At 41.3% G+C, this 24,352-nt stretch overlaps 1 protein-coding gene across 4 annotated transcripts in view; it reads left to right on the top strand.

Annotated features, from left to right (window-relative positions):
* Positions 1 to 24,352, top strand: part of abi3bpb (ABI family, member 3 (NESH) binding protein b) — a 32,727-nt gene that overhangs the window by 1,678 nt on the left and 6,697 nt on the right. Inside the window, exons 2-21 of one of the 4 annotated variants that reach the window (XM_010770135.1) lie at positions 5,333 to 5,512; positions 5,674 to 5,742; positions 5,841 to 5,973; positions 7,434 to 7,624; positions 8,300 to 8,343; positions 9,030 to 9,075; positions 9,930 to 9,995; positions 10,195 to 10,272; positions 11,887 to 12,876; positions 13,325 to 13,402; positions 13,799 to 13,978; positions 14,735 to 14,803; positions 17,403 to 17,465; positions 18,651 to 18,776; positions 19,061 to 19,150; positions 19,306 to 19,515; positions 20,078 to 20,183; positions 20,778 to 20,857; positions 21,832 to 21,861; positions 22,000 to 22,158. In XM_010770135.1, coding sequence (XP_010768437.1) covers positions 5,333 to 5,512; positions 5,674 to 5,742; positions 5,841 to 5,973; positions 7,434 to 7,624; positions 8,300 to 8,343; positions 9,030 to 9,075; positions 9,930 to 9,995; positions 10,195 to 10,272; positions 11,887 to 12,876; positions 13,325 to 13,402; positions 13,799 to 13,978; positions 14,735 to 14,803; positions 17,403 to 17,465; positions 18,651 to 18,776; positions 19,061 to 19,150; positions 19,306 to 19,515; positions 20,078 to 20,183; positions 20,778 to 20,857; positions 21,832 to 21,861; positions 22,000 to 22,158 — 2,988 coding nt within the window. The remainder of the gene's footprint in view (positions 1 to 5,332; positions 5,513 to 5,673; positions 5,743 to 5,840; positions 5,974 to 7,433; positions 7,625 to 8,299; positions 8,344 to 9,029; positions 9,076 to 9,929; positions 9,996 to 10,194; positions 10,273 to 11,886; positions 12,877 to 13,324; positions 13,403 to 13,798; positions 13,979 to 14,734; positions 14,804 to 17,402; positions 17,466 to 18,650; positions 18,777 to 19,060; positions 19,151 to 19,305; positions 19,516 to 20,077; positions 20,184 to 20,777; positions 20,858 to 21,831; positions 21,862 to 21,999; positions 22,159 to 24,352) is intronic. The other 3 variants (XM_010770136.1, XM_010770137.1, XM_010770138.1) reach the window with 3 other exon arrangements.

The raw sequence follows: 24,352 nt of genomic DNA, 5'->3' as shown, positions 1-24,352 counted from the left end.
GTCTCAATATCTCAAACACACACACACACACACACACACACACACACACACACACACACACACACACACACACACACACACACACACACACACACACACACACACACACACACACACACACACACACACACTCTGAGCTCTGGCTATCCATCAACTGCATGCTTCGCAGCCATGATCTGTTTTGCGGGTTCAACTTGGCGCCCCTTTTAAGACTTTTGATGATAGTAAAAGAGATTTGAGGTGAGCAGACTGGAGCTGATATAAAGAGGTGGAGAAAGAGGCTGCTTCCAGTGTGTAACTGACCGGCTGAACTTGGCATGCGGACCGTTCTCAGTGTGCAACTTTGGGAGCCAGATGAAAGGAAAGTGTGTGTTTTAGCTTTGGAAGGAGGGTTGAACGTCTGTATCTCTGTTCTTCTTGGATCAAGGCCCTGCTTTGGGGGTAAAAAAAAACATGTTATGCAATGAGTGTATGCTTTCTTATGTCATAGATACTCTAGGATTATACACCAGAAGGTATTAGATTTGACAAGTCTATACACTTGGATGATCTATAACTCCCAAGGCTTTTAATTTCCTTTAATACTCATTGCAATCCAATACCAAAAATGATTTAGCACTACCCCTTCACAACAATATATGGCCTGGAAACTACTGCTGAGCCAGATAAAACATGGCCACATGTCATGTACAGATAACAGTAATGAGAAGGAGATAAGAGGACAAGAGAGATACATTCAAATCACTTTAGGAAGTCAAACAAGGATCAAGTTGATGGAAAAATGGTCGCTGACACATAAAGGACAGCGAAGATTGAGTGAAGGAGGAAAGGGATGGGATGGAGCGTTGCCACGAAGGAGGGGAAAACAGCTGTTGCTCTGTTGAGTTTGACAGGGGGGATTTATTGTGTGAGAGCGGGGGGACCTGCATGGAAGCTGCCAAGGTGGAGGGAAAATGTTGGAGAACGATCCCAGGGACAACTGTTTCCCACTGGGCTCTAAGGTGAGGCCTCTTGTGAACCAATGACATGCTTAATACCAGAGGGCGGGGTCAAAGAGGCTCCTGCTGCATGACGTGTATTCAGAGGACTTAGTAAGGGATATTCCCATCGGAGATTATATATGTCAGTTCAGCTGTCGCTCGCTCACCAACTAAATGATTTCAACCCTCTGAGCTCCGGCTGGCATGGAGCTCAGAGAGATTTTCACACTTCATTGTCTTAAATGAAGGTGACTGTTTCACCAAGGGGCCATAAAACAGCCTCCGAAGAGCTGGAAGCCGAGTCTCCCCTTTCACCTCTCCTTTTCCAGGACAGAAACCTGAGAGGCTTTAATACTGGACCCCAGAGCTGCGTAAAATCACTCAGGAAAGGTGTAATCTAAAGTTTAATTGAAAGTGTGTGATGCTTGTAGGGCGGATATATTGCACCAATATTAGGAGTTTATACCCTCATTTAGTCAGGGGGATTCACAGGCTGCAGAGCTCAGCTGTGATGTTCAGCTGCTTGAGGAAAACTGATATGACTTCATGATTCTGTGTCACCACCAAAATAACCGCACTCATTTCAACAAGTAACGGAAAACCTCTTTTCCATTGCACATTTTGAAAACAAAACAAGCCTTGTAGAGTTGCTCCGAGCGTTTTTTTTTTTCTCCTTTTGAGGCTTTGCTTTAGATATTTATAGTGTATTAGTTCACACATCAGCATGAGTGGAAAAGTCTTGACATGATCTTAGTGTTTTTATTTTCAGAGTGTTTACTTTGATGCACTCCTCCACATGTGAACCAAGAGAGACAGAGGGGAATTCGATAGCTGAGTGCCAATAGAGGAACTCTGCGGTTTGATAATGTCAGACAATAAATCAGGACTTATTGTTGTTTGCACATGCACGAGGACTGTTTTCATATTGATTTCCCAACACCAAACAGACATATAAATATCATGTTTCACAGCCGTGCAAAGTGAGTGAAGTGTTTTGCTGACAACCCAATTAACCTTACTCCCTTTTCTGGAGGATCATCCATCATGCTGATGATCACAGATAGCCGCTCCGCTCCGCTGAGCCAGGACTCAGTTTCCAGTTGGTAGGTGTTTCTGCTTTCCAAGCCAGCGGCATTACACCCTCGAGCTATTAGGCCCAAAACAGGAAAAATGCAATGTTGAAATGTTTATTGAATGATGTGGCTTTGTTTACCGCCTAATCTGACATGTTTATTGGCTGACTTCCGGACGACTTGATGGATTTGGTACAGTAATCGTGGATGAATTAGTAATATTCTCAGCAGACCGAATATGTCATGATGTTTTAATTGAAACGATTTGTCTTCATTATGAGATTTACAGTACACGACATTAAAATGCTGTGTAAGTATGTGAGGCGGAATGGCATTTGTGATGCTGTCTGCAGAATCTGACACCATTTCTACATAACATACAGATGAAGTAATATATTATTTTTTATTTTGTTTGCTGCTCTAAGTTAAATTGTGATTGCTTTGCACCTCTTTCCATCTCTTACTGGTCTTTTGCATCTCTTAGTTGGCATTTTATGCATCTTTTTGTGATTGTTCAATTGACTTTCTATCAACAGATGTCGACAGTCAAGTGAAACAAAGGCTTATTTTTCACCCGGTGTAGACCTACCTTCTAATCCATCTATGTTTGGAACAGTAATGGTAGGATTATGGATTCAATTACATAGGTTACATGTCTTTTGATGAGGTTGTACATCTCCACTGATCTCATGTGTTCAAATGTCAGAGTCACAGGCAGAGCAGCCTCTCAGGAAAATGTGTTATCCTATTCTCAATGTTTTGCTCGATATTCATCCACACAAACATACACAAGATGACTTTGTAGCTTAGCAACTTTATTCCTGTCAATAGCTTTCCTCTGTAGCTGATTGATTATCAGGACTCTGACTGGATTTGTTCCTAAAGTTTTATTAATTTTTCTTTGGAAATACTGATTAGTCTTTGCAGTCCCTAAGCAGTGTGTGGGCCAAATGGCCGGGCTCTGGATAGGCTGTCGTGGGACTCAGCCAGTGTTTGCTTGTACTGGAGTTTAACTCAAGTTGCCAAAAGTTTCCTAATGTTTCAAACGTTCTGAGCCCCTCTCCGTCCGAGCCAAAGTCGGTCGTGTTATATCGGAAATATTGATGGAAGAATCAAAACAAATGCAGTTTTGATAGGAAACATATCACTGGGAAAGCATGAGGGTATTTTTCAAATCCAGGGCTTCCCCCTCTCTCGCTGTCAGTGTCTGCTTTGGTGTCTGGCAGCTGCTGGCAGTATCCCTCATGAAAAGTTCCACTATTTCATTTAATGCTGAAACATGAGCCAGGGACTTGCTGTGGAGAGTATAGTAGGAGCCATAATCCACGCAGAAAGTCCATCTTTTTTAGCCTCATAGACTATGAAGGGTGTAGTGTTAGGCCCCTATAGACTCGTTGGTGATTTCCACTGCTTAAAAAGGAGATGGAAAACATAATTACAATGTATGAGTCTTCTCTTATTACAATCTAGATTTATGAAGGGCTTCGATCGTTGAATTAAAACACACAAAATGCAATGCAAACAGTGTTGATATGAAAAGCTTTTATATCTTTCTTTTACTGCTTACCATAAGCGGCCAAGTCTACAAAAAGGTTGTTATTTCTTGTTTGTTTTACAATTAAGCCCCACTTTTGAGTTTCTGATGTCTATTAGCATGCCTGTAACAAACTAGATAATTGTTAGCATGGCTTGTTCTTGGCTCGTTTTGAGGGCCACATAATAGAAGCAATTGGTGAGTGGAAAATAAGCAAATCATCCATTCATTGTTCTTGAAGAGTCCTAGAGCTGCTTGTCTAGTGACTATAATTGCATCATTCACAGAAGTTAAGAGTTAGCATAAACCAGAAGGGATAACAGTCTGTGTTTATGTACGTTCGGAAGGTGTCAACTACATTTACAATAACAATTACATCCAACATTTGCCGGATATGTATCCCTCATTTCTTTCTACCTTAATGTGAAGCTAATACATCCATCACACCAAGGCTATTTGATTTATAGACTCTAAAAGCTGCCTCTACGGCACCATGCAAGCTCATGGTCATAGCTCATTGGGCATTGGACTTTTGGTTACCTCACCAAGTTTAAAACATCCAAGAAACAGTCAAATTAGTCTAACTCTGTTACTATAGTAAAGAATGGCATCTTGCACAACCGTAGAAGCGGAACAAAAAATACTAGAAAGAAAAAACTCTATAATCATCCATTATTCAAAACCAAAATGTACCGTAATGCCAAGTGGCTTAGTTACCACTAGTCTGATCAGAATTCTCAGAGCAAGTGAAGCTGGCTTTGGTTTACTATGATTCATCATCCGTTGATTATTTTCCTCATCCAATATCTGTCCCCAGACTCTGCTGATTAGGACTGTATTCTGTTCAAGTCAATTTCTACGAGAAATGTGTGACTTCAGTGTGTTTCTGTGGAAGAGACAGACTCAAAAAGTATTACATCATACCGTGTTCTTGTCAAATCAACAAGATCAAGTTGTCCTCTCATTTTAACAATGCTTTTTCCTTTAAAATAACAGTAGATGCATTTTATAAGCACACCTGTATCCTGTTCCCACTTACATAACATACACAGTGAAAGCTCCATCTAACTATGCTTGTGGTGGCAGATCCTAGATGTGTGTACTGTGTCTATAAAAGTCTGAATTTATACAAGTCATGTTCTCATCCAGTTATACATCCACAACAAAAAGTGTTATTATCATTAGGTTTTCAGTCAAACGTGTGCGTCAGCAGAATTTAAACAGCAACAGCTGCTTTGACTTGAAGTCTTCCTCACATGCTTTCATTCTTTCTTTTTTTCTAAACCACTAAAATAGAAGAAAGACACATAAAGAAGTTGGTTTGAGGGTGGTTTGAACTGCAGTTTCCACATTGTTGTGCAGTATTTCCTTTCTTTTAATCCTTTTGTATATGTTTTGTGATTCAATGGTTGCTGCTCGTATAGATTGATACTCCCTTTTTGAGACTTTGTGGCAGTTGCCAATATCTTGAACTTCAGATATATAATTTTAAACTGCATTTCCCATGGAGACTTGCATGAAAAAGAAAAGAAGTGCTCTATTTGATGTCATTAGAATCTCTGAGAATCCTTTTGTCAAACTTTTGCTGTGATGGGGCTCCATATTGACATGAAGCCTGGTTTGGTCATAAAGTATGAGCAATGGACTGAAGTGTGCAGAAACGTTTAGGTCCATGTCCTGCATGTGGAGATTTTCTCTAAAATCAACAATTAATGGATAAATTGATTCCTCCCCTGCCTCCACAGTGAGACGTCAGAACATGAAAGTCCGGATCAACGCCTCAGGAGACACCATCGTTATGAAGTTTTTGCGTCCCAACGCTGACACCAAGCTGGAGGGTTACATCCTGGGCTACGGCAGCAGCATGTTCTCCAAACAGTTTATTCAGCTGCCTGAAAACGGACAGCCGTACGAGACTGAGTTTGGTAAGAAAAACCATTGATACATACCTTTGTAAAGAACCGCCTAGAGATGAGAAGTTGCTTTTATGCACATTTTAATTTTACTGAATGTAATACTTTTAGTCATGGCTGAAAGAGATGGATGAGTGACTGCAACATTTATTTTGTTCCTCTTCTGTGTTTAGACGCTGAACCCAAATACCTTATAGCCGTCCAGCCCATCCCAACCAATGATGTGAAAAAGCATTGCACAGGTAATGCTTTAAAAACACTTGATTTAAAAACATTATTCTTAAAGTGACACTTGGAGGTGGACATGGACTTAAAACTAAAATCTTCATTTGTTTTTTAGGTAAAGTGGAACTGCAGAAGCCGCTACACCTGGTCATCGGCACGGTAACGCCCACCTCAGTTATCCTGTCTTGGGGGACCCTGCTGAAAACTCCCTATGAAGGCAACGTTATGAATGACTGTCTTGAGGAGGGGTAAGCTTAGAAGCCAACACACATTTTGAAGAATTTTATTTGGGCAGGGGCCTTAATTGACCGACAACCCCCCTTATAGAAAATGTAGGCAACTGAGACCCCCCAATCACTTAAACGGGCCCTATAATGCTTACTTTCATGTACATATTTGTATTGTGTGCGTCTACTGTGACATGTCTCCATGCTTTAATGTGCTGCAGCACCTCAGAGCAAAGCCACGATAGACGGATGGTCTAAGGGTCTGCTGAAACATGGAGATTTTCAGTTTATTCATGTCATGCACACTGGCTGTATTGTAATCTTAATAAGCATAGAAACAGATAACTCACTCTCTTCTTCCCACACATGCAGTTGTTGCAGAGAGTCTGGAATCAATGCATGAGCAGTAAATGATTCCCTGGAGTCTCTCAGGTTACTGAGCAGTGGGTCCAGAACAGGCTGTGCACGCACGTGTTTAGGAGAGGAGTCCCACAACCCTCACAACATCTGAACGTAGTTTTCCTTCCATTTTGGAAGCGTTTGATAGAAGAAATCTAACTTTGCCTTTTGGAACAGATTCTTTTTTAAATTAAGTGTGTTTTCGGAAAAAAGCAAGTAGATTAATGCATTTGATCTTTTGTGGAAAGAGTTGTAATTTTCTTCCACATAATCAAAACATTGTATCCAGACATTGCAGTTCATGCTGGAATGTGCAATTTTAAACAACACTAGACCAGTGGTTCTCAACTGGTGGATCCGTTTCGAGTGGGTCACGGATGTGTGAGTGAAGAAAAAAAATTGGAAAAAAAAAATTGGAATTCTTTTTTTTTGTTTTTGGGGGGGAAAAGTCAAACTTTTATTTTGAAGGCCCGATTTTCTAACGCTGTGCATGGGCGTTCTCAGAGTGTACCAGAATGCATAGTTTATGTTAGTATTTCAAAAGATCTCCTGGGGGAATCCCCCCAGACCCCCTTGGGTTGGGTTTTCAGCATGTGTGCCTTTTTATATAGTTCAGCTTTGATTCCATCATCTCATTAAACCTTTTTTAAAAGCATACTGAAGGGATATAAGGGATATATGCACTGTACTTCACTTTTATTAATATTGTATGCTGAAAAGCGTATATATTACAGCAGGTTTTTTTGTTGAATAGATTTGAGTGCTACAAACTGTTGGGTCGCGATGTATTGACCAAGTAAAAAGTGGGTCCCGAGGCCTGAGCAGTTGAGAACCACTGCACTAGACAACTTGAGATGGATCATTTTGAAAGGATTTCAGACAGCTTTCCTAAAATGAGCATAAAATAAGAGCAAACCCCAGCAGTTTCAGATTATTGTTGGAATTACTTTTTTATGGTATCGGAAAATACTCAGCAGCAGGTGACATTAAAGTACTTCTAGATATGTTTATCATCGCCTTTTTATTATTAGACGTACGATTTACTGTTTAAATGTTCTGTTTCTGTTCTGTCTTCGGCTCAGACACTACACCGTGCGTTATCGTGAGAGACACAGGAAGTGGAACTACCAGACCTGCCCAACTAGCGACACAGTCATCGACAACCTGAAGCCAAACACGGTTTATGAGTTCGGTGTCCAGCCCAACGCTAAGGATGTCACCGGAGTGTGGAGCAAGCCGGTCATTCACAACATCAGCTCAGGGGGCACCGAGGGTATGTTTTAATGTCAGTTTTTTTTACAATATTGTCCATCCCACACCAACTAAAACAGTAGTACTTGCTACGGCAATTTCATCAACCAAGTTTCTTTGAAAAGTAATGTTGATTAGAAACATCAAAATCCATGCAAATGTATTTATGTGAAAGATCATTATATGTATAAATGTAGTTCAAAGACAGAATGTGTGTGTTTCCCAGACCATCAATTTAGTGAGGATAATTAAATAGTTTAGTATAATAAGTAGTTGTCTGAAACCTTATCTGGTATTTAATCATTGTCACGTCTTGTTATTGTTACTCTGGCCCTGTCCTATTTTAGTGCAGAATGTGTCTTTCTGATCGTTAACATTTGTGCTTATCTGTGCACATGTTTTGGATGTTCTTTCATGTTTAATTAAGATAAACACATGCTACTTTTGACAGTTCCAAGAAGTAAGGCTTCATGTTATTTATAGCCATGAATTATTTGAGAATAAATCTGTTAATTTACCCATTTGGGGGAATTGCAAATAACTAGATACTTACCAATCTTACAGAATCAAAACTGCTTTGTGTTTAAATGAATCTTGAGCGAGGCATATGGTTTTGAAATGTGTTGTTACTTCAGTTTCTATTAGTTCCACTGGACTGACTCTTTTTTACTGATTTGATCTTGTGTCATGTTTCTAGAAAAGGCAAGGAAAATCATCGTTAAACGTCCCATCAAACCTGTGGTATGTATTGGACACTCTTAACTAATCGCAAATAATACGAAGCTGTTTTGTTGTAGAGTTGTATGAATATGTGATGTGAGAGCGCTGAGACTTCTCAGGTACAGTTCACATAATTTAAGTGTTTATTTGGAACAGGCAAAACTCTCCAGAGTCCATGTTGTACACTTTAGTCAGCTTGTGCTATTCTCAGGGTTGTTTGCCTCATTAGTTTTCCATCCAGCTGCTGAATGGAAACAGCCGACTGTAGCCAGGACCGGCCGAGCCAGGAAGCAGTCTGTAGCTAGCTAACTTTTGAGAAGGATAAAAAATGAGATGAGAAGGCAGGATATAGGAGGAAGGATAACCATGTGGAAATGAGTTGAGAGGGGAAAGGTGGCACTGATTTACACAGTGACAGTGGAGGTCTGATGTGTCACATGCTCCTGGCTCTGCACTCGTAAAACATCCCAGCTGTTGAGAATCAGCCACAACACTTGCCCTTCCAGAGGGAAACTTCAAATAACAAGCTTCTCACCAGGGACTTTACCAATTCGACATGGAGTAGAATGCCTAAAACTAGTGCAAAACACAGAGAAAGAGAAGGCACTGAGTATGAGTATGAGTATGCTGACACTTTGACTGGTTGTGGTCATTACAAAGAATAATAACAGATTATTTCCCTTGTCTTTTTTTCTGTCACCCTTCAGAAACCTTTATTGCCAGGTCCACGCTCCCCCTTTCCTCAACGCCATGGTAAGCCAACAGAGACATGCGGCTTTGGTCAAACCCACTGAACCCTTTTTTATGCAGAAGCAGAATGTTATAACACACTGTGATTTATTGCTGGTTAGTATTGTTTGTTTCAGCCATTCTCAGTGACCCATGCTTTAAATCCCGGCACTGGAAGAATTTTAACTACAACTTTTGATTTATCGTCTTTTCAGACAGGACCTTTGCATATCCCGTCTAACTTTTGTTGATTCACAATTATTTTATTAAGCCGGTTTGTTGCAGATATCCCATTGACCAATGTTGTGTCCCTGATGATGGGATTCAATAGTTAGAATAACTCTGTAATGTGAAAGAGGTCATTTTTTGTGATTATTATTAACAAGTATGCATTTCCTTTCACCTTTATATTTTTAGCATCTTTAACCTCAGTGTAATTCATTTGAACTGTTCCCATCAGTAGTATTTTTGTCCACAATAGGCAGCAGTTTTTGCTGAAAACCCATTGTTTACACTACTTGCTCAGCCCCAAACAGTAGACGGATAACGTTAGCAACTAGCTTGTGAAGATAGCAAAGATATTTAGCGGGAATTGGCCGTAAGAGTTTTTTTTAAGCTAAAAAATCAGAACCACAATGAAAAGGAATATTATTTGACTTACATTTCCCACTTTTCAAGAAACATGACTCTTCATCAACTTTAAATGTGATAATATGTTAATGTTGTGTTTACAGCTTGTTTTTGCTGCCCCCATGTGGCCAAAGAATCTAAGACATCAAATTCCGACTAATAATTCCTTTACACATTTTTTTCAGGATTGTGAGGACGTCTAATGTGTGACTTCTTTACTTAAATCTGTCTTCCCTTGTCATTATCAGTTCTTCATAACAGGACCCAGGGCAGACCGCCCCCCACCCGGAAAATAAACTCAAAGACAACTCTTGGTAATAACTTTTCTGACCTAAATCTGAGTTTAAAGGTCAGAAAAAACACTCTTGACCTTACGTCTGACCATTCAACCTTACTTCTCTCTCACTATCCTGCTTATTGTTTAATGAATATGCACCAGTTTTATTTATATTCTGCAGAACATAAATTTACAACTTTTCTCACAGGTCCACTAACGTAAACTATATTTCTCAGCTCCCACCACAACTACTAAAAAGGAATCTCTGTCGACCCCTGGACCCACACTGCCTGTTGTCACCAAAAAGCCAATCGGTAAACTGTGAATAATGGTTCATTTTAAAAAAGCTTGAAGCTCTCATTTAGGCTGTATGCAGTCATAGACTTGACGGACTGAAATTGGGAGGCTGATAATGCTAAACGGTGTCCTTTGTTTGAGCTGCATGAGTAAGAGTAGCATGCTCTGAGCGAGTACAGTACAGCTAAACCCCCCCCATGGAAACCGATGGACTCAGCTGGTTGAGTTGCCAAGAGTGTAAGGTAGGTGGCCTTGGCTGCATGGCATTTTAGCAAAACAACAAAGCTTGCAGGAATTCCCTATAATGGTTTATAGGTTAAATTGTTACAGTCACTGATTTAAACAATATAAACAACCCGATTTGATCTCAGAACCCAAACCATGCGCATCAGATCACTTCCTTATTCTCTCTGTTTCTTATATCTTTACCATTATGTAAGTTAATATGAAATTGGGCTTAAGGCTTTTGCTTTCAGTGCAGTGCGGGTGATGTGAAGTCTGCATGACGTAACTGCATGCCCCAGAAATACTCTCTCTCCCACAGGAACTCGAGCAGAATTCTCTTTTTCTTGTGTTACACTGTCATACTATGTCCTTTTCTACTTCTCTTGTATTATGTTTAATCTAAATCCTAATTCTTATTGTATAAAGGTCTTAAATGGAGCTCATTTAAATTCAGGGCCTGGATACATCTAAATACGACCAAATACACCAGTTTGATTACAAAAGCTCCTTTTATATGCAGCCTTAATTTGAAAAGGGTAAATGAAGGATGCAACCCTCATTATTCCATAATTAATTTTGCACCAATCAGTTTTTCAATGTAGCATTCATTGGTTAATTTGGAGGAACCAGTCAGTATTTAGACATGGTTATAGTTTCCATTTCTTTTTAGCAATTACAGGAAAGAACCATTTGGCTGTTCTTGGTTGGTTGGCTAATTCCAGTAAATTTGCCAACAACTCCAAAAGCATTACATGGTCATAAAGTTGAGTAGAGGCACTAAAGACCTAGCATCTCATGTTATCTATTGGTTTCTTTGCTTTCCAATTGTTTTTCTCTCTTTTTCTCACATTTTCTGAATTCTTCTCTTTTTCCCCGTTATTCTCTATCTCTGAGGTGAACATCTGATCAGATTGAACAATCAATTTAGACTGGTCCATCAAAATCCCTCAGCAAGCAATCCCTCAGCAAGCAATCACTCAGCGACTATTAAAACCTCATGTGTCTTAGGCCACAGCCAATGGATTTGGATGCCCATTACTCACAGGCGTCCTGGCCCTGCTAGCTAGGCCTGTAGGTAGTAACACGGTTGTTACTCTGCGAATACCTCATATGGTTTCTTTGCCTTTGAAATTCCACAAGACATGTGCCAGGTAGAAGTTATTGTGTAACCTGTACTTAAGTCCAATATAAGCTCTGTGAGTTCTCAGGCCTGTAGCTGTTGGTACTTCTGCTGATCTAAATGTCAGCTGTTCCCGAAACGTCTTTATGTCTTGCTTTCATAATGTTCTAGACAGTAAAATCTAATTTATTTTTTATTTCATTGTGTCAGAATATAAAATATTTTGAAATTATATTATTAGTATTGTGGCTTCATGGCCATATTTTCTCTTTCTTACAAAATCTAGGAGGAAGAGACCTTTCCAGATCTGTCTTGCCTCCCTTCATGGAGGCCCTTTTACCTCCCAAGCTCCGTCCTCCACCACATATTACAACCACCGTTGCAGCTGTAACAGCCCTCCAGAAAAATATAAATAAGCACGTAGAGCACAACAGCCAACAACCACAACAGAGACCCCAATCCCAACCTCATACACAACCCCCACCAAAACCCCAGCTCCGGCCACAGTATCAGCCCCAACCAAAACCATATCCCCAAACCCAAATCCCTCAACTAAAGCCATGGGTGAAAGCTGAGCCTCAACCACAACCCAAACAAACATCCCTGCCCATACTCCAGAACCAACCACAACCACAACCACCACCCCAACCAACATACCAGCCAAAAATCCAAACACAACCTCAGTCGGAATCTTGGCCAAAGCAGCATCCCCAATCAAAGCCTCAAACCACACCACATCTCCAGGTTGAACCACAACCTAAACCAACACTGCAGCCCAAACACCAGGCCCAACCTCAAACACAACCCCAACCTCAAACACAACCCCAGAAAAAGAGCCAAACCCAGCCTCAAGTTCCCACACTTCCCCAGCCCACACCTGTGGCACATCCTCAATCACAAACACAACCTGTACGCAAAACTAACCCTGAACCTCAGCTAACCACAAAGCAGCAGACTGAGGCCAAACCAACAACTAAACCCAAGACCATTTTTTCACAATCCAATTCCGAATCACAGACTCGACCAAAGGGTCAACCCAAGACCCAACCATCACCTAAAACAAAAAAGCCAAAGTCTGAAAGAAAGCCCCAAACAGGAAACCGACAAGAACCTCCCCGTGAGAGTAAGCCAAGGTCCCAAGCACAACCTCCAAAAAAGATCCAGGCCCAACCAAAGCCCTCTCAACCCAAGCCACAACCTCAACCTGGGATTCATTTTCAGACCAGGACCTACTCTGATCCCACCAAGGTCACCCCAAGGCAGGCAGTCTCTACGGGTAAAGAGCCCTTTTTTTTTTGCCATCATTAATCCACATAATCAAGTTTTAAGACCTTTTCTAAAATAACATTTTAAAGGGGGCATAAGGATTCAAATGTTGATAGATATTGTCAATTCTCTACATTTGTAGGTGATGAGCTTCTTAAAATCTATCCTTCACCAAACAATCTAGAAATGTTGGACTCCTCTTAACCATGATTTTCTCCTTTGGTAAACCAAAACGAGAGTACATATAAACCTGCCATTTTAATTGGTCCTCCAGTCCGAGTTCAGCTTTGTCAGAATGCACAAAAGTGTTTTCTCTTCATGGATATCATGATCGGAACAAATACCCTATTTTAAACCAACTATATTCTCCTAATCCATTACCTCAATTATGCCCCCTTTAAAAATCAAAAATATATTTGGTATTTTCTTAGATAAATAGTGAGTTTTCTTCCATACAGCTCCTAGTCCACCAGAAGAGGGCAAGCCTCTGCCAAGACCTGCCCTGGCTACAGAGAAGGCTGGTAGTTACAATAAGGGTAAACGCCGTGTAAAGTTTGTCCCATTACCATCTCTGCTTTCGTCAAGTCACGTGGAACCCAATGCTTTCAGTTATACCTCAAACCATTGGATGATATAACTGCATTCCCATCTTCATCTCCATCCTACCACCCTACACACCCCACCACGTCATCACCCCAGCCTGAATGTGTACCTCCATTTTCAGCCTAGCACCCTCACCTCACTCCTACCCCATCCACAACCAAGCAGTTTGCCTGGCTTTTCGATCTCATCTATGCCTTCTCTTTCATTTCATCCATTGTCCGCTCTTCTCCAGTCTCTTTCACTCTCATTTATTCCATTTTAGGTAAAGCGCTCAAGCTGTTGCAAGTGGATCATCCCTAACCTCCCAAATTGCTTTTCTGCTCATCTAGGTACTGGAGTCCTCAAGCCGTCCATTGCTGCAGTTCCTCGTTCTCCCATTAGCTCATCTGTTCCCCAAGCAGGAAGAAACACCACGCGCACCCGGGTTCATCCTCAAACCCCTCGTATTAGTGGAAGGCCATTTACTCCGTCCAAGACATCCTCCTCTCACAGCTCCAGCACACCTGGGGGTAATGGAGTACTCACTTCCCCTTTCTGTTTTCCCTCTTCCCAAGTAGCAACCTCAGGTTATCCTCTCCTGTCAGCACTCTCTTACACTCTCCTCTGCAACTATGCATTTACAAAATAAGCCATACAAAACTCATGGCACGTGATTAAGCACTTGATGTGTGTTTGGATGCACACAATAGACATCATCTTTTACCTTCTCTCATGGTCCATATGTTCTCCACGCTCTGCCACATGTGTTCGATGTGTGTATTTCACAGTTTTACCAAGAGCAGCTCTGTGTGTCTCTAGGGTCAGGATCGTTAACATGATTTACAGTCCCTCTTGCTGGCCGGTCGGGAAATCTGGCCCCCGCACTGGCCAGGACACACCACATTTTATACCCACCATGCCAAGCCAAGCATTGTGCAGACAGCACAGCTGCCACAGCCAGTCTGTTATATTTTCTTTCACTCTTTCTGTATCTCTTCCTTTCTCAAACACATTCCTTGTCTCCCCAAAGAGCAATAGAAGAATAAATTGAGAACTGTCAATGGATAAAATTAATGATTTTTAGTCATGGCAATTCTATTTGTATATCCAGAACATCTGTAAAACCAGGTTGAAGACACGAATACATATCTAATATCATTTTCACTCACACAAGTAAGAAAATGGATGATAAGAAAGTCATTTTTCCTTCTGACTTTCTTCCTATTTAGTATTTATTTGTCTCAGTGCCACAAAACATTTTATAACTAACCTTTTTCTCCCTCTAGCAACCGGTGGGGCGCATCATAGGGGAATTGCTTATCCTAAACATGTGGTGTGGCCCAAAGAGAAAACTGGTAAAGACAAACCGAGATAATCACCTCTCAGCGTTCCTCACTCACTAACCTAAGAGGCACTGCTATGTCCCGTCCCAAGCAGTCACACCGATCTGCGCTTTTGTCCCAATCCATCCATGCTTTGTGATTTTCATTTGTCTGTCGGCGTGACGTTTTGTGTCTGGTTGCGATCTGTGTTGTCCGATTGTCCCAGTAGCTTTAACTTGACTGAGACTGAAGCCTTACGAAATTCCAATTTTGGCATATACCTTTCCACAATGTTTAGTCTACTGCACATATGGACCTGTAATCAGGAACCGGTCTGAATTTGTTTGAGAATAGCTTTAGCCTGCTTGTTGTGAAAGGTGATTGTGGTTTGTCCTTTTTTTGGGTCAATCACATTGTTTCCATTCCTGCCAGGCAGGCTCAGTTCATTAGAGTAATTGAATCCATCTCAAGTACAAATGCAAACCATGTCTGGACCACATGTATTGATGGTGATGCTTCACCCACTCCTTGTAATTTGGAGTTGTGAAAAGGGGTTGTGCTTCAGTCCCATGTCACAGCTGGTGTGTGTTATTTCTGGAAACGTTGACAGTTTCAGAGTTCTTCAAGAAGTCACGTGGCTCTCTGGAAGCAGCTCTACAGAAAATAATGTTGCTTGTCACACTGCACAAGCATTTAAACAAAAAGCTCCTAATGACTGTTTCTACCTTTCTAAATAGAGATGCAACCTACACATTGTTCACCTTCTTCTGCCCATGCAGTAAATTAATTACAACACTTGATATTTTTCTCAGCACTTCCTAACTTTTTATTTTACTCAAACGATGGAATTAGCGTGTTCTTGACAGGTTTATGGAGCTCAGTTTCACATTGGCATTTCAACTTGAATTTCTTTCAAAGCTCTGCTTATTGTTGACTCCAGGTATGTAATGGACGGTGTCCATCCATGAATCCACTCCATAAAATCTGAGCATTTGTTGCAAAAGCAACAAACCACAGGGATGTGAGACACTGGTATGTGTTTCAGTGGGAATACTTTTCTGGACTGAACGTAAATCCTTGTGTTATGATTGCATCTATTTTCACATTCCTGCCCTGAAGATGAAGTTATCTGAAAGAAACCAGCGCTCACACCACTGCTTCTGTTTTAGCTCACAAAAGTGAGTCTGAGGCGCTTGGCACTTCAGAGAGTCTGCCTGCTGTTTTAGGGGTTTACTGCAGGACAGCAAACCAAACACACACGCTGTAGAAACACCGACCAGATCGTTATATATCGATGTAGACACATTGTTGACATGTATAGTGTTGACATCACGTTTTATCACATTACATCACGTTGGCCTTGTTCTCATTTCACATCTTCGGAGCTGTCAGTCCTTCTCTTCGCGTACCCCCGTCTTTTTATTTTGTTTATCTCGAGACTGGCATTTAAATGATTGCAATACCATATAGTGTGACTTTCTGTATGAGCATATGTTTGCCATTAGTTGTCAGATGTACCATGTGCGAGTCAGAGGCCCCCATGAATGTATTTTCGGTTAATCAGTGAGACTTGTTGGCAGATGTTGTTACAGTTCGTCTTGATAGCCTCACCTCTTTTCTCTTGGGAGTAGATGCCAGAGATCACTGATTTATGCCGAGGAAAACAAAGCCAAGATAAATGTTTTTAAAGTTTTTGGCCTTAACAATTGGACAATTACAGAATGTTGTTGACTAGAAATGAATCTCTGAGATAAGAGAATGACAAATGCCGAAGGGAGTTAATTCTCTGGAAATGAAACAGTTGAAAATGTATTATCTCTTAGCAACATCGGATGTGAAGCCTGTAATGAGATCAACTTGTGTCAAACCTCCCGGAGCTTAACCAACGCTTCTAAGATATCAAACCAAGTGTTCAGGGAGGCTTATTCTTGTTTAACAACGTTCAGTCATTTTACAGCCGTAGTGTTAAGATATCTGAGATTTACACTTCGTAGCTGAGGTGTTTTCATTACAAAGCCTCCTTGTGATTTCTTCTCCAGTTCAGCCAAGAGAGTTTATTCCTCAGGTTCATTAAAGCCATTAAACTGATCTGGTCTTCGTCTCATAGCTTGGCGCGATCTTTATTTTATTGTGTTCTCCATGGTGCAGGGATTTAGTGGAAAATGTGATGGTCAAACAGCATCTGATCTGAAATAATTTTTCACACAAGGGAGTCCAAAGTTGTTGAACCTGCTACCTCACTTTCCTGTTTAGGATTCACTAAGGATCTTTAAATTCCTCAGTTATTCTTCTGAAGACTTTTGTTCAGTTATTAAATACGGACATGTTTTTCATTAGTCAAATAAATGTGGCTGCAATGTGACTTTTCAGCGTTTTACATGCAATCTGCTTGGCTTTTATGTGCTTTATTGTTGCTTGTATATTATTTGCACACTCATTTTTCAGCACACAGTATTACTGCAGTCCTCTGACCTACTTAATGTCTCTCTCTTTCTGAATATATAAACTTCACATTCTTTCATCGTTGTTGCACTATTAAAATAACAGTTTTGTATCTCTTCTTCAGGGCCCAACACCTGTTCTGTTTTTATTTGATTCCTAATCTAAAAATGGACTTTTGTTTTCCCACAAGTCCCTACAGTCCTGCGTCCTATCAACAAGAAACCCAACCTGGTGGGGAAACCTAGTGACAATGGTGAGGGCAACAGTGATGCTGCACCCACCCCTGCTGTATACTGTCATCATTCACACAACAGCAAGAGGAAGGCTTAACTTCTGCTTCTTAAGCCAGTGGTTGTCAAACTTTTCCTTCATGTCATCATTTAGTTGTATCGTGGATCCAGGCCCTCTCAAAAGCAATTGAATTTGTAACGAACATTCTGAAAATGTGTAGTTTTTCACACCTTATTATGCGGATTGTATGTGAAATAACCTGTTAGCTTTATTGTGCTGGTAGAATGATTGTGTTACATTTGGACAGAGCCAGGCTGTTTCCAGTCTTAAGGCTGTCTGTTTAAACTGACTATATATTTATTTATTTACAAGAAAGAGAATAAACGTTTCTCTAAATTCCAAACTATTCCTCTCAACTTCATCCAAACTGCCAGAGGCTGAACACATTCAAGACAAAAGACTTGCTACATTGACAGTGAACTTAAATACATTTGTTTGTGATGATTTGACTTCTTTTGACATGATAGGTCAATGAGTATCAATTATTTTCCCTTTCTTCCTTTCTAAAAATCTGTCCTACCCAAATTGTGCATGTTTTGTTGTTTTGAACAATGCTCTCCACACCCTTTATAGCCCAACTAGCGTGAAAGCACTCTTGTTTGTTTATTAGTCACACATGAATCCAATTTATTCAACTTTAGTTCCACTGCACATTTTTCCACTAGGTCAAGTAAGTCTCGCTGCGATGCCTCCACGCCCTTCCTTATAGTTTGAGAACCACTGGCTCAGGCTGTCTTCTGCAATTATCAAAATGCTTACAACTTCAAAAATATGGCTTGTAGGGTTTACTAATGAACAAAACAGCATTCCTCTTAACATTTCACCTAATGTCTATCACTCGTTTATATCTCTCTGTCTTCACATAAGTGCACTCATATACACAAGGCCTCTGTGTGCATGGTCCTGAGCATCTGGGCATCTTTTGTCTTTTCGCAGATGTATTCTGGCAGACCTTTTTCCCCTTTAAAGTGCACAAGAGAGCTCACACAACAAGCAATCTCTGATCCTCAGACGCCAGGAAAAGGCCACTGGGTTGTTCAGTGAAGATGGCCAGAGCAGATGGATCACAACTGTGTGTTACTATGAGTCAGAGGATGAGTGTGAAGAACTGATCGCTTCTCCTTCTCCTGCTGCTCCCTATCCTCAGATAAACCCATGGATTTGAAACAAGGAGGCAAGGAATCCATCTTGAAGCCGTTTCCTCTTGTCACAGCCAAGCCCAAGCAAGAGCGCAGACAGCAGCACACGACCAGCTCGGCCCCGGCACTCAACAGTACGAGAATGAAATATGATTGAGAAAGTGATATGACTTTGAGTAAATGCATGCATGTGATCATAATCATCTTGATGGAGCTTGCAGGTGTGTATCGTAGTAAGGTAAAAAAAGAAAGGAAGAAATGAAAACGTTTTGAATATCAAGAGGCAGACAAAGAGCAGGTGCTGGGCTGGCCGGCGGCTGACCTGGAACAGAGCTTCAGAACTGAGGACAAAGAGAGCTGCCAGGGACTACTGGCACATCAAACAATCCCCAACCCCTCTCTCCTGTTTCCTTTTCAGCAAGCCGTTTTGACATGAATGACAACTCCTCCGTATTCAGCCATTCTCCTGTGTCAGACTTAGACATCATGGGCAAGCCGCGCTTTGTAGGTGAGAGTCCATCCATCCATCTTGTTGTTGTACATGTCCCCTGTGGTTTTAAAAAGCGTAATCTTTGAAATCCTCTCACTCAGAAGTCATGGCAACCTAAAGAGTGGAACAGGTAACATGCATACATTATTTGTCTAACTTATTCCCATCTATAGGTCCCCATGTGATCTACAAGACGGATAAGAAGCCAGACGAGCCGTGCTCCATCACCTCCTCCCTCAGTTTCTTCGCTGATGAGGAGGGTGGGGATCAGAATGTGACTGGTCCTCCCCGCGTCCCCCCCACCAACCTCACTGTGGTCACTGTGGAGGGCTGCCCGTCCTTCGTCATTCTTGACTGGCAGAAAACTGATAATGAAACCAGAGGTACAGTAGATACAAATGTTGACATTTTTCAAAGATATGGGATGGAACTGCCCTTATTCAGCAAAGCTAGTGGCTTTATAGACACTTTGGGTCGGTGAGCGTTCGGGTCAGAATTGAACCAATGTGCTTGGACCCTCTTTGACATGGCTGGAAGTCTTGGAAGATTTGTTTTGGAAATGAGCACTGAATGGAAAATAACTCCATCTCAACTCAATCAAGCTGTCCTCATTCATGACTGCAAGTTGTATGGATGTAACTGAAAGGTTGTAAATAATGTTTTTAACTAGGTTGTCACTTATGGTTATTATAATTGTTATAGATTATAGTGTTTGAGTTTCCTTTGGTGGTGTTCATCCTACTAAAAAACCTTTACAGGTTAATTATGTTGTGATTGCTTCGGAGGCCTTTCCCCAAAAATGAACTCAAAATATCATATCCTTCTTACACCGCTCTCATCAAAATATCTCAATATTAATTTACTTTACCTTTTGAAATGTGAACTTGCACTGCGTTTAATGTGTAGAATGTGTACCTGTTAAAGGATTGCTGCTTTCTTTCTCAGAGTATGAGGTTGTATCCACCACTAAAGGACCAAATGGAGAGGAGGTGTCCGTCCTGACGACCAACCAGACACACACAGCCGTGGAGAATCTCAAACCAGAGAGCAGGTATGTGACTCAAACCATATTATGTCAGACAAACACCCTACCATCCATACTGTCCCTTTAATGGTTCCATTGCTCAGGCAATGCATTCATTAGAGTAAGACTAAGTGTTTATATTACCTTGTTTTTTAAAATAACTCCACGGGGCACCTGCTTGAAGTGCTTGCTGGCTGATTACATTAGTAGGGTTCACTGTGGATCTCATAAAGAGAGGAGTATTGAATGGCAGTGACAGGATATTGGTGTGCTACTTATAAAGGTATGTTCTGATTTACTTGTACATCTTGCTGCGACACAAAATCTGGGTGGAAAGGTTCAGAGTGTTTTTAATTAAATCTCCGCATCTGGAGTCTCAAAATTCAACAGAACCCGGCCCTGGGCTGGGTCTGCTGGCCCGGCTATTGCCAGGACATCTGAATGCAGCACATGGAATATCCATCAGATCTGTCTGTCTGTGTGTGTGTGTGTGTGTGTGTGTGTGTGTGTGTGTGTGTGTGTGTGTGTGTGTGTGTGTGTGGGGAAGGGATTACGATTAATAACTCCTCAAAGTTTGTATAACACCTTTTTATTCACTTTTTCTTTTCTATTTTGCTTCAGTTATGAATTCACAGTAACACCAAAGAATGAGCTGGGAGCCGGACCCTCCAGTGATCCTGTGACGTTTAGCACAGAATCAGGCAAGTTTCACAAACCATGTCATTGAAATAAACCAAAGTCCTAACAGAGGAAATTCCTGATAAACCTGAATGTGTTTGCTCTGACAGATGACACTAATTAGTTGCATGTTAATCCCACTGTATACACTTCTAATTATCAGGCTGTTGTTAGCATTGCTTTAATTCTCAGAAGGTGGGCTATTAAGCAGTTGTTAGTGTAATGATTTCAACATGGCACTGGGGTCTGACTGATTAGGACTCAAGGGGTTTGTCAGCTCACCAGATGTCTTCTGAGTCTCATTTCTAACAGAGGCATATCATCCCTTGGATAAAAAGGCTGAATTTGAGCCTTGTTGATCAAATGTTGTGTTTTTATAGGGGCCCTATTATGAACAATTTCAGGTTAATATTTTATGTATTACTTTAACCCTTACAACATTAGTAAGGTTATCCTGTTCAAATCAGCATCACATCTCTTAAAGGGGCCATATTATGCTCGTTTTCAGAGCTCGGTCTGCTCTGATTGGTTAGCTGGCCGGCTCTGTTGTCATTGGCCAACCGCTTAGAGATGTCCCGCCCCTTAGCCTATCATTGTTGGAGCACTAGCCAATAGAAGCGTGAGTGTTACATAGCGATGTCACTATGTTACGGAAGTAAACAAAGGGATCAAATGGAGGCGTTTCAGGCAGGGGGGTGGGGTGGGAGGGATAGAGAAATAATTGACATGCACAAAAGTGAAAACCCAGAAAAGGATTAGGGCCTCTTTAAGATCCCATGACACCACTGAGAGGGGAAGCTTTGCCTAATTGGCCTCCTGCCCTCGAGCAATCAGAGCCCAGCCTGTTGGGAGTGGACATTTCAAATATTGTGCCAAATTGGCCCTGATACACGTCTGTGTTTGTCTTGCTCAATGATTGAAGGTATCTTATGAATGTGTGGTTACTCTAAATTGTTTTGATGACGTTTTTCATTGCAACTTAATCTCACGTTTGCAGCGGACCCACGAGTGAGCGAACATGCTTCAGGTGAATATCGTTTTTCTCTGTTTATCAGTGTGTTCCAGCAAAAATAAAGCTTTTTAAAATGTTTAACTTTGACTTGTTTTTAATCCTGTTCATACAGTAGACTATATTCAGACTCCGCTTCTAATGATTTCTTCACAGGCAAAGATGCAATCTGGACTCAGTTCCCTTTTAAGTCTGATGACTACTCTGAATGCAATGGAAAGCAGTACGTGAAGAGGACCTGGTACCGGAAGTTTGTGGGAATCCAGCTCTGCAACTCGCTGAGATACAAGCTCTACATGAGTGACTCTCTCACTGGTAATTACAGAACTAAGAAGAAGCTTTTTATGATTTTCAACAATCCACTATACTATGCCAACTACTTTATTTAAATGACCTTTTATGGCATGCTATATTCTGATTGGTTCTTGAGTTTTTTATGGCAACCTGCTATCCTTTTATGACTTTTTTCATAATATAGTTTACTATAACTTTTTTTTTTAAAGAAGTATAATTTCTTATTAAAAAAAAAAATAGTATAGTATGGCATAAAAAAGTATTTTGGTCATAAAAACTCGTAGTATCCTTTACAAAATGTGTAAATATAGTAAAGTACGCCATAAAGGGACTGCGGATGGAAATGAGCTCCAAGCTCATCCTACTTGACCTCAGCGCTGCCTTCGACACCATCAATCACTCCATCCTCCTCACCCGTCTTGAAACCACCTTCAACATCACCGGCACTGCCCTCTCTTGGTTCACTTCATACCTCTCTGACAGAAACCAGTTCATCTACATCAATAACTGCAAATCCCCCACCGCTCCTCTACCCCAAGGTGTCCCTCAAGGCTCAGTTCTCGGCCCCCTCCTCTTCATTCTCTACCTGCTTCCCCTTGGTCACATAATCCGCCGTCATGGACTTCAATTCCACTGCTTTGCCGACGACATCCACCAAGTCCTCCACTGCTACCCACTCCTCCACTGCTACCCACTCCATCCTGACAAACTGCATCACTGAAATAAAATCCTGGCTCCAACTTAACTTCCTGAAACTCAACTGCGATAAATCTGAAATAATAATCATTGGACAAAAAAAGCTCACCACACCTATCCATAAATTCACTCTCAACATAGAAAGCTTCCCAGTTCAAACCTCCCCTCACATCCGGAACCTAGGCATCATATTTGACCAAACCCTCTCCTACAACAGATACATCAAACAGATCACAAAGACAGCCTTCTTCCACCTCAAAAACATCGCCCGTCTACGTCCATCCCTCTCTCCCACTGCTGCCGAAACCCTCATCCACGCCTTCATCACCTCCCGTCTGGACTATTGCAACAGCCTCCTCTATGGTTCACCTGCAAAAATCCTCAACAAACTTCAATATATCCAGAACTCCGCCGCCCGTCTACTCACCCACACCCGAATCCGTGAACACATTACACCCGTCCTCATCAAGCTCCACTGGCTCCCCATCCCCCAGAGAATTCAGTACAAGATCCTCCTGATGACGTACAAAGCCCTCCATAACCTGGCCCCATCCTACCTGACTGACCTCCTCCACAGACACTCTCCCACTCGCTCCCTCCGCTCTGCCACTGCCAACCTCCTGTCCCTCCCCACTCGGACCAACCTCAAGTCTTGGGGCGACAGAGCCTTCTCCGTTGCTGCACCCACCCTCTGGAACTCACTACCCCAATCCATCAGAGCTTCTTCCTCCCTCACAGCATTCAAAACATCACTCAAAACCCACCTGTTCAACAAAAAAAAGCCTAAGAAAGATAAGTATTCTTAATAAAAGTAGAAACTTGAGGCCGTACATGTGACGCCAGGATAAATACAGTACCTAACGAAAGTCTAAAAAAGGGGGTTGTTTAGCCAAGAATTGTATTCTTACCGGTTACAGAAGTTTTTGGAGCTACGTAACCGAGGTTAACCTGATTGTGTCTAAAAGTAACAGGGAGAGGCGTCATTCAACATAAGTGACGTAAAGGGGACGGCGGAAAAGGAGATTATCATCGTAGAACAGTTAAAAACATAATCGATGTTAAATCAAACAACTTCTGGGTTTAACATTCCCTACGAAGAAACAAAAAAAAACAGCGCGTCTGATGTTTACCGGAATAACGGAATATTACCCCGGTGATAGAACTGTTTCCCCTGTTGCGTGATAACAGTTAGAAAAAAGTACCAAAATAGATTGAGTACTTAGTGTTAATGTCCTTGTGTAAAAACCCAAAAGACCAAAATCCATAAACATAATGTATTAATTATCATGTATATCGCGCTGAAAATAGCGCGAAAGTACGTTTGAGTTCGCGAAACTGTCTCTTAATTCTTTCTGTTGTTTTTTTTCTGATTCTATGTTTTTCTCTATTTGTTTTTGTCTTTATCCCCCCCTCCCCCCCACCAGTCACCCTAAGAGCTAGAAGAAAGACTAAAAGAAAAAAAACAGAAGGCGAACACAATAACTACGAAACAAAAACAAGAGCCTAACACGAACACTCG

Source organism: Notothenia coriiceps, unplaced genomic scaffold (genome assembly GCF_000735185.1).
Source record: "Notothenia coriiceps isolate Sejong01 unplaced genomic scaffold, NC01 NC01_scaffold00008428, whole genome shotgun sequence".
NCBI classification, from domain to species: domain Eukaryota; kingdom Metazoa; phylum Chordata; class Actinopteri; order Perciformes; family Nototheniidae; genus Notothenia; species Notothenia coriiceps.
Note: the sequence above shows the minus strand (reverse complement) of the source record. Positions and strands in the feature narration are given on the sequence as shown.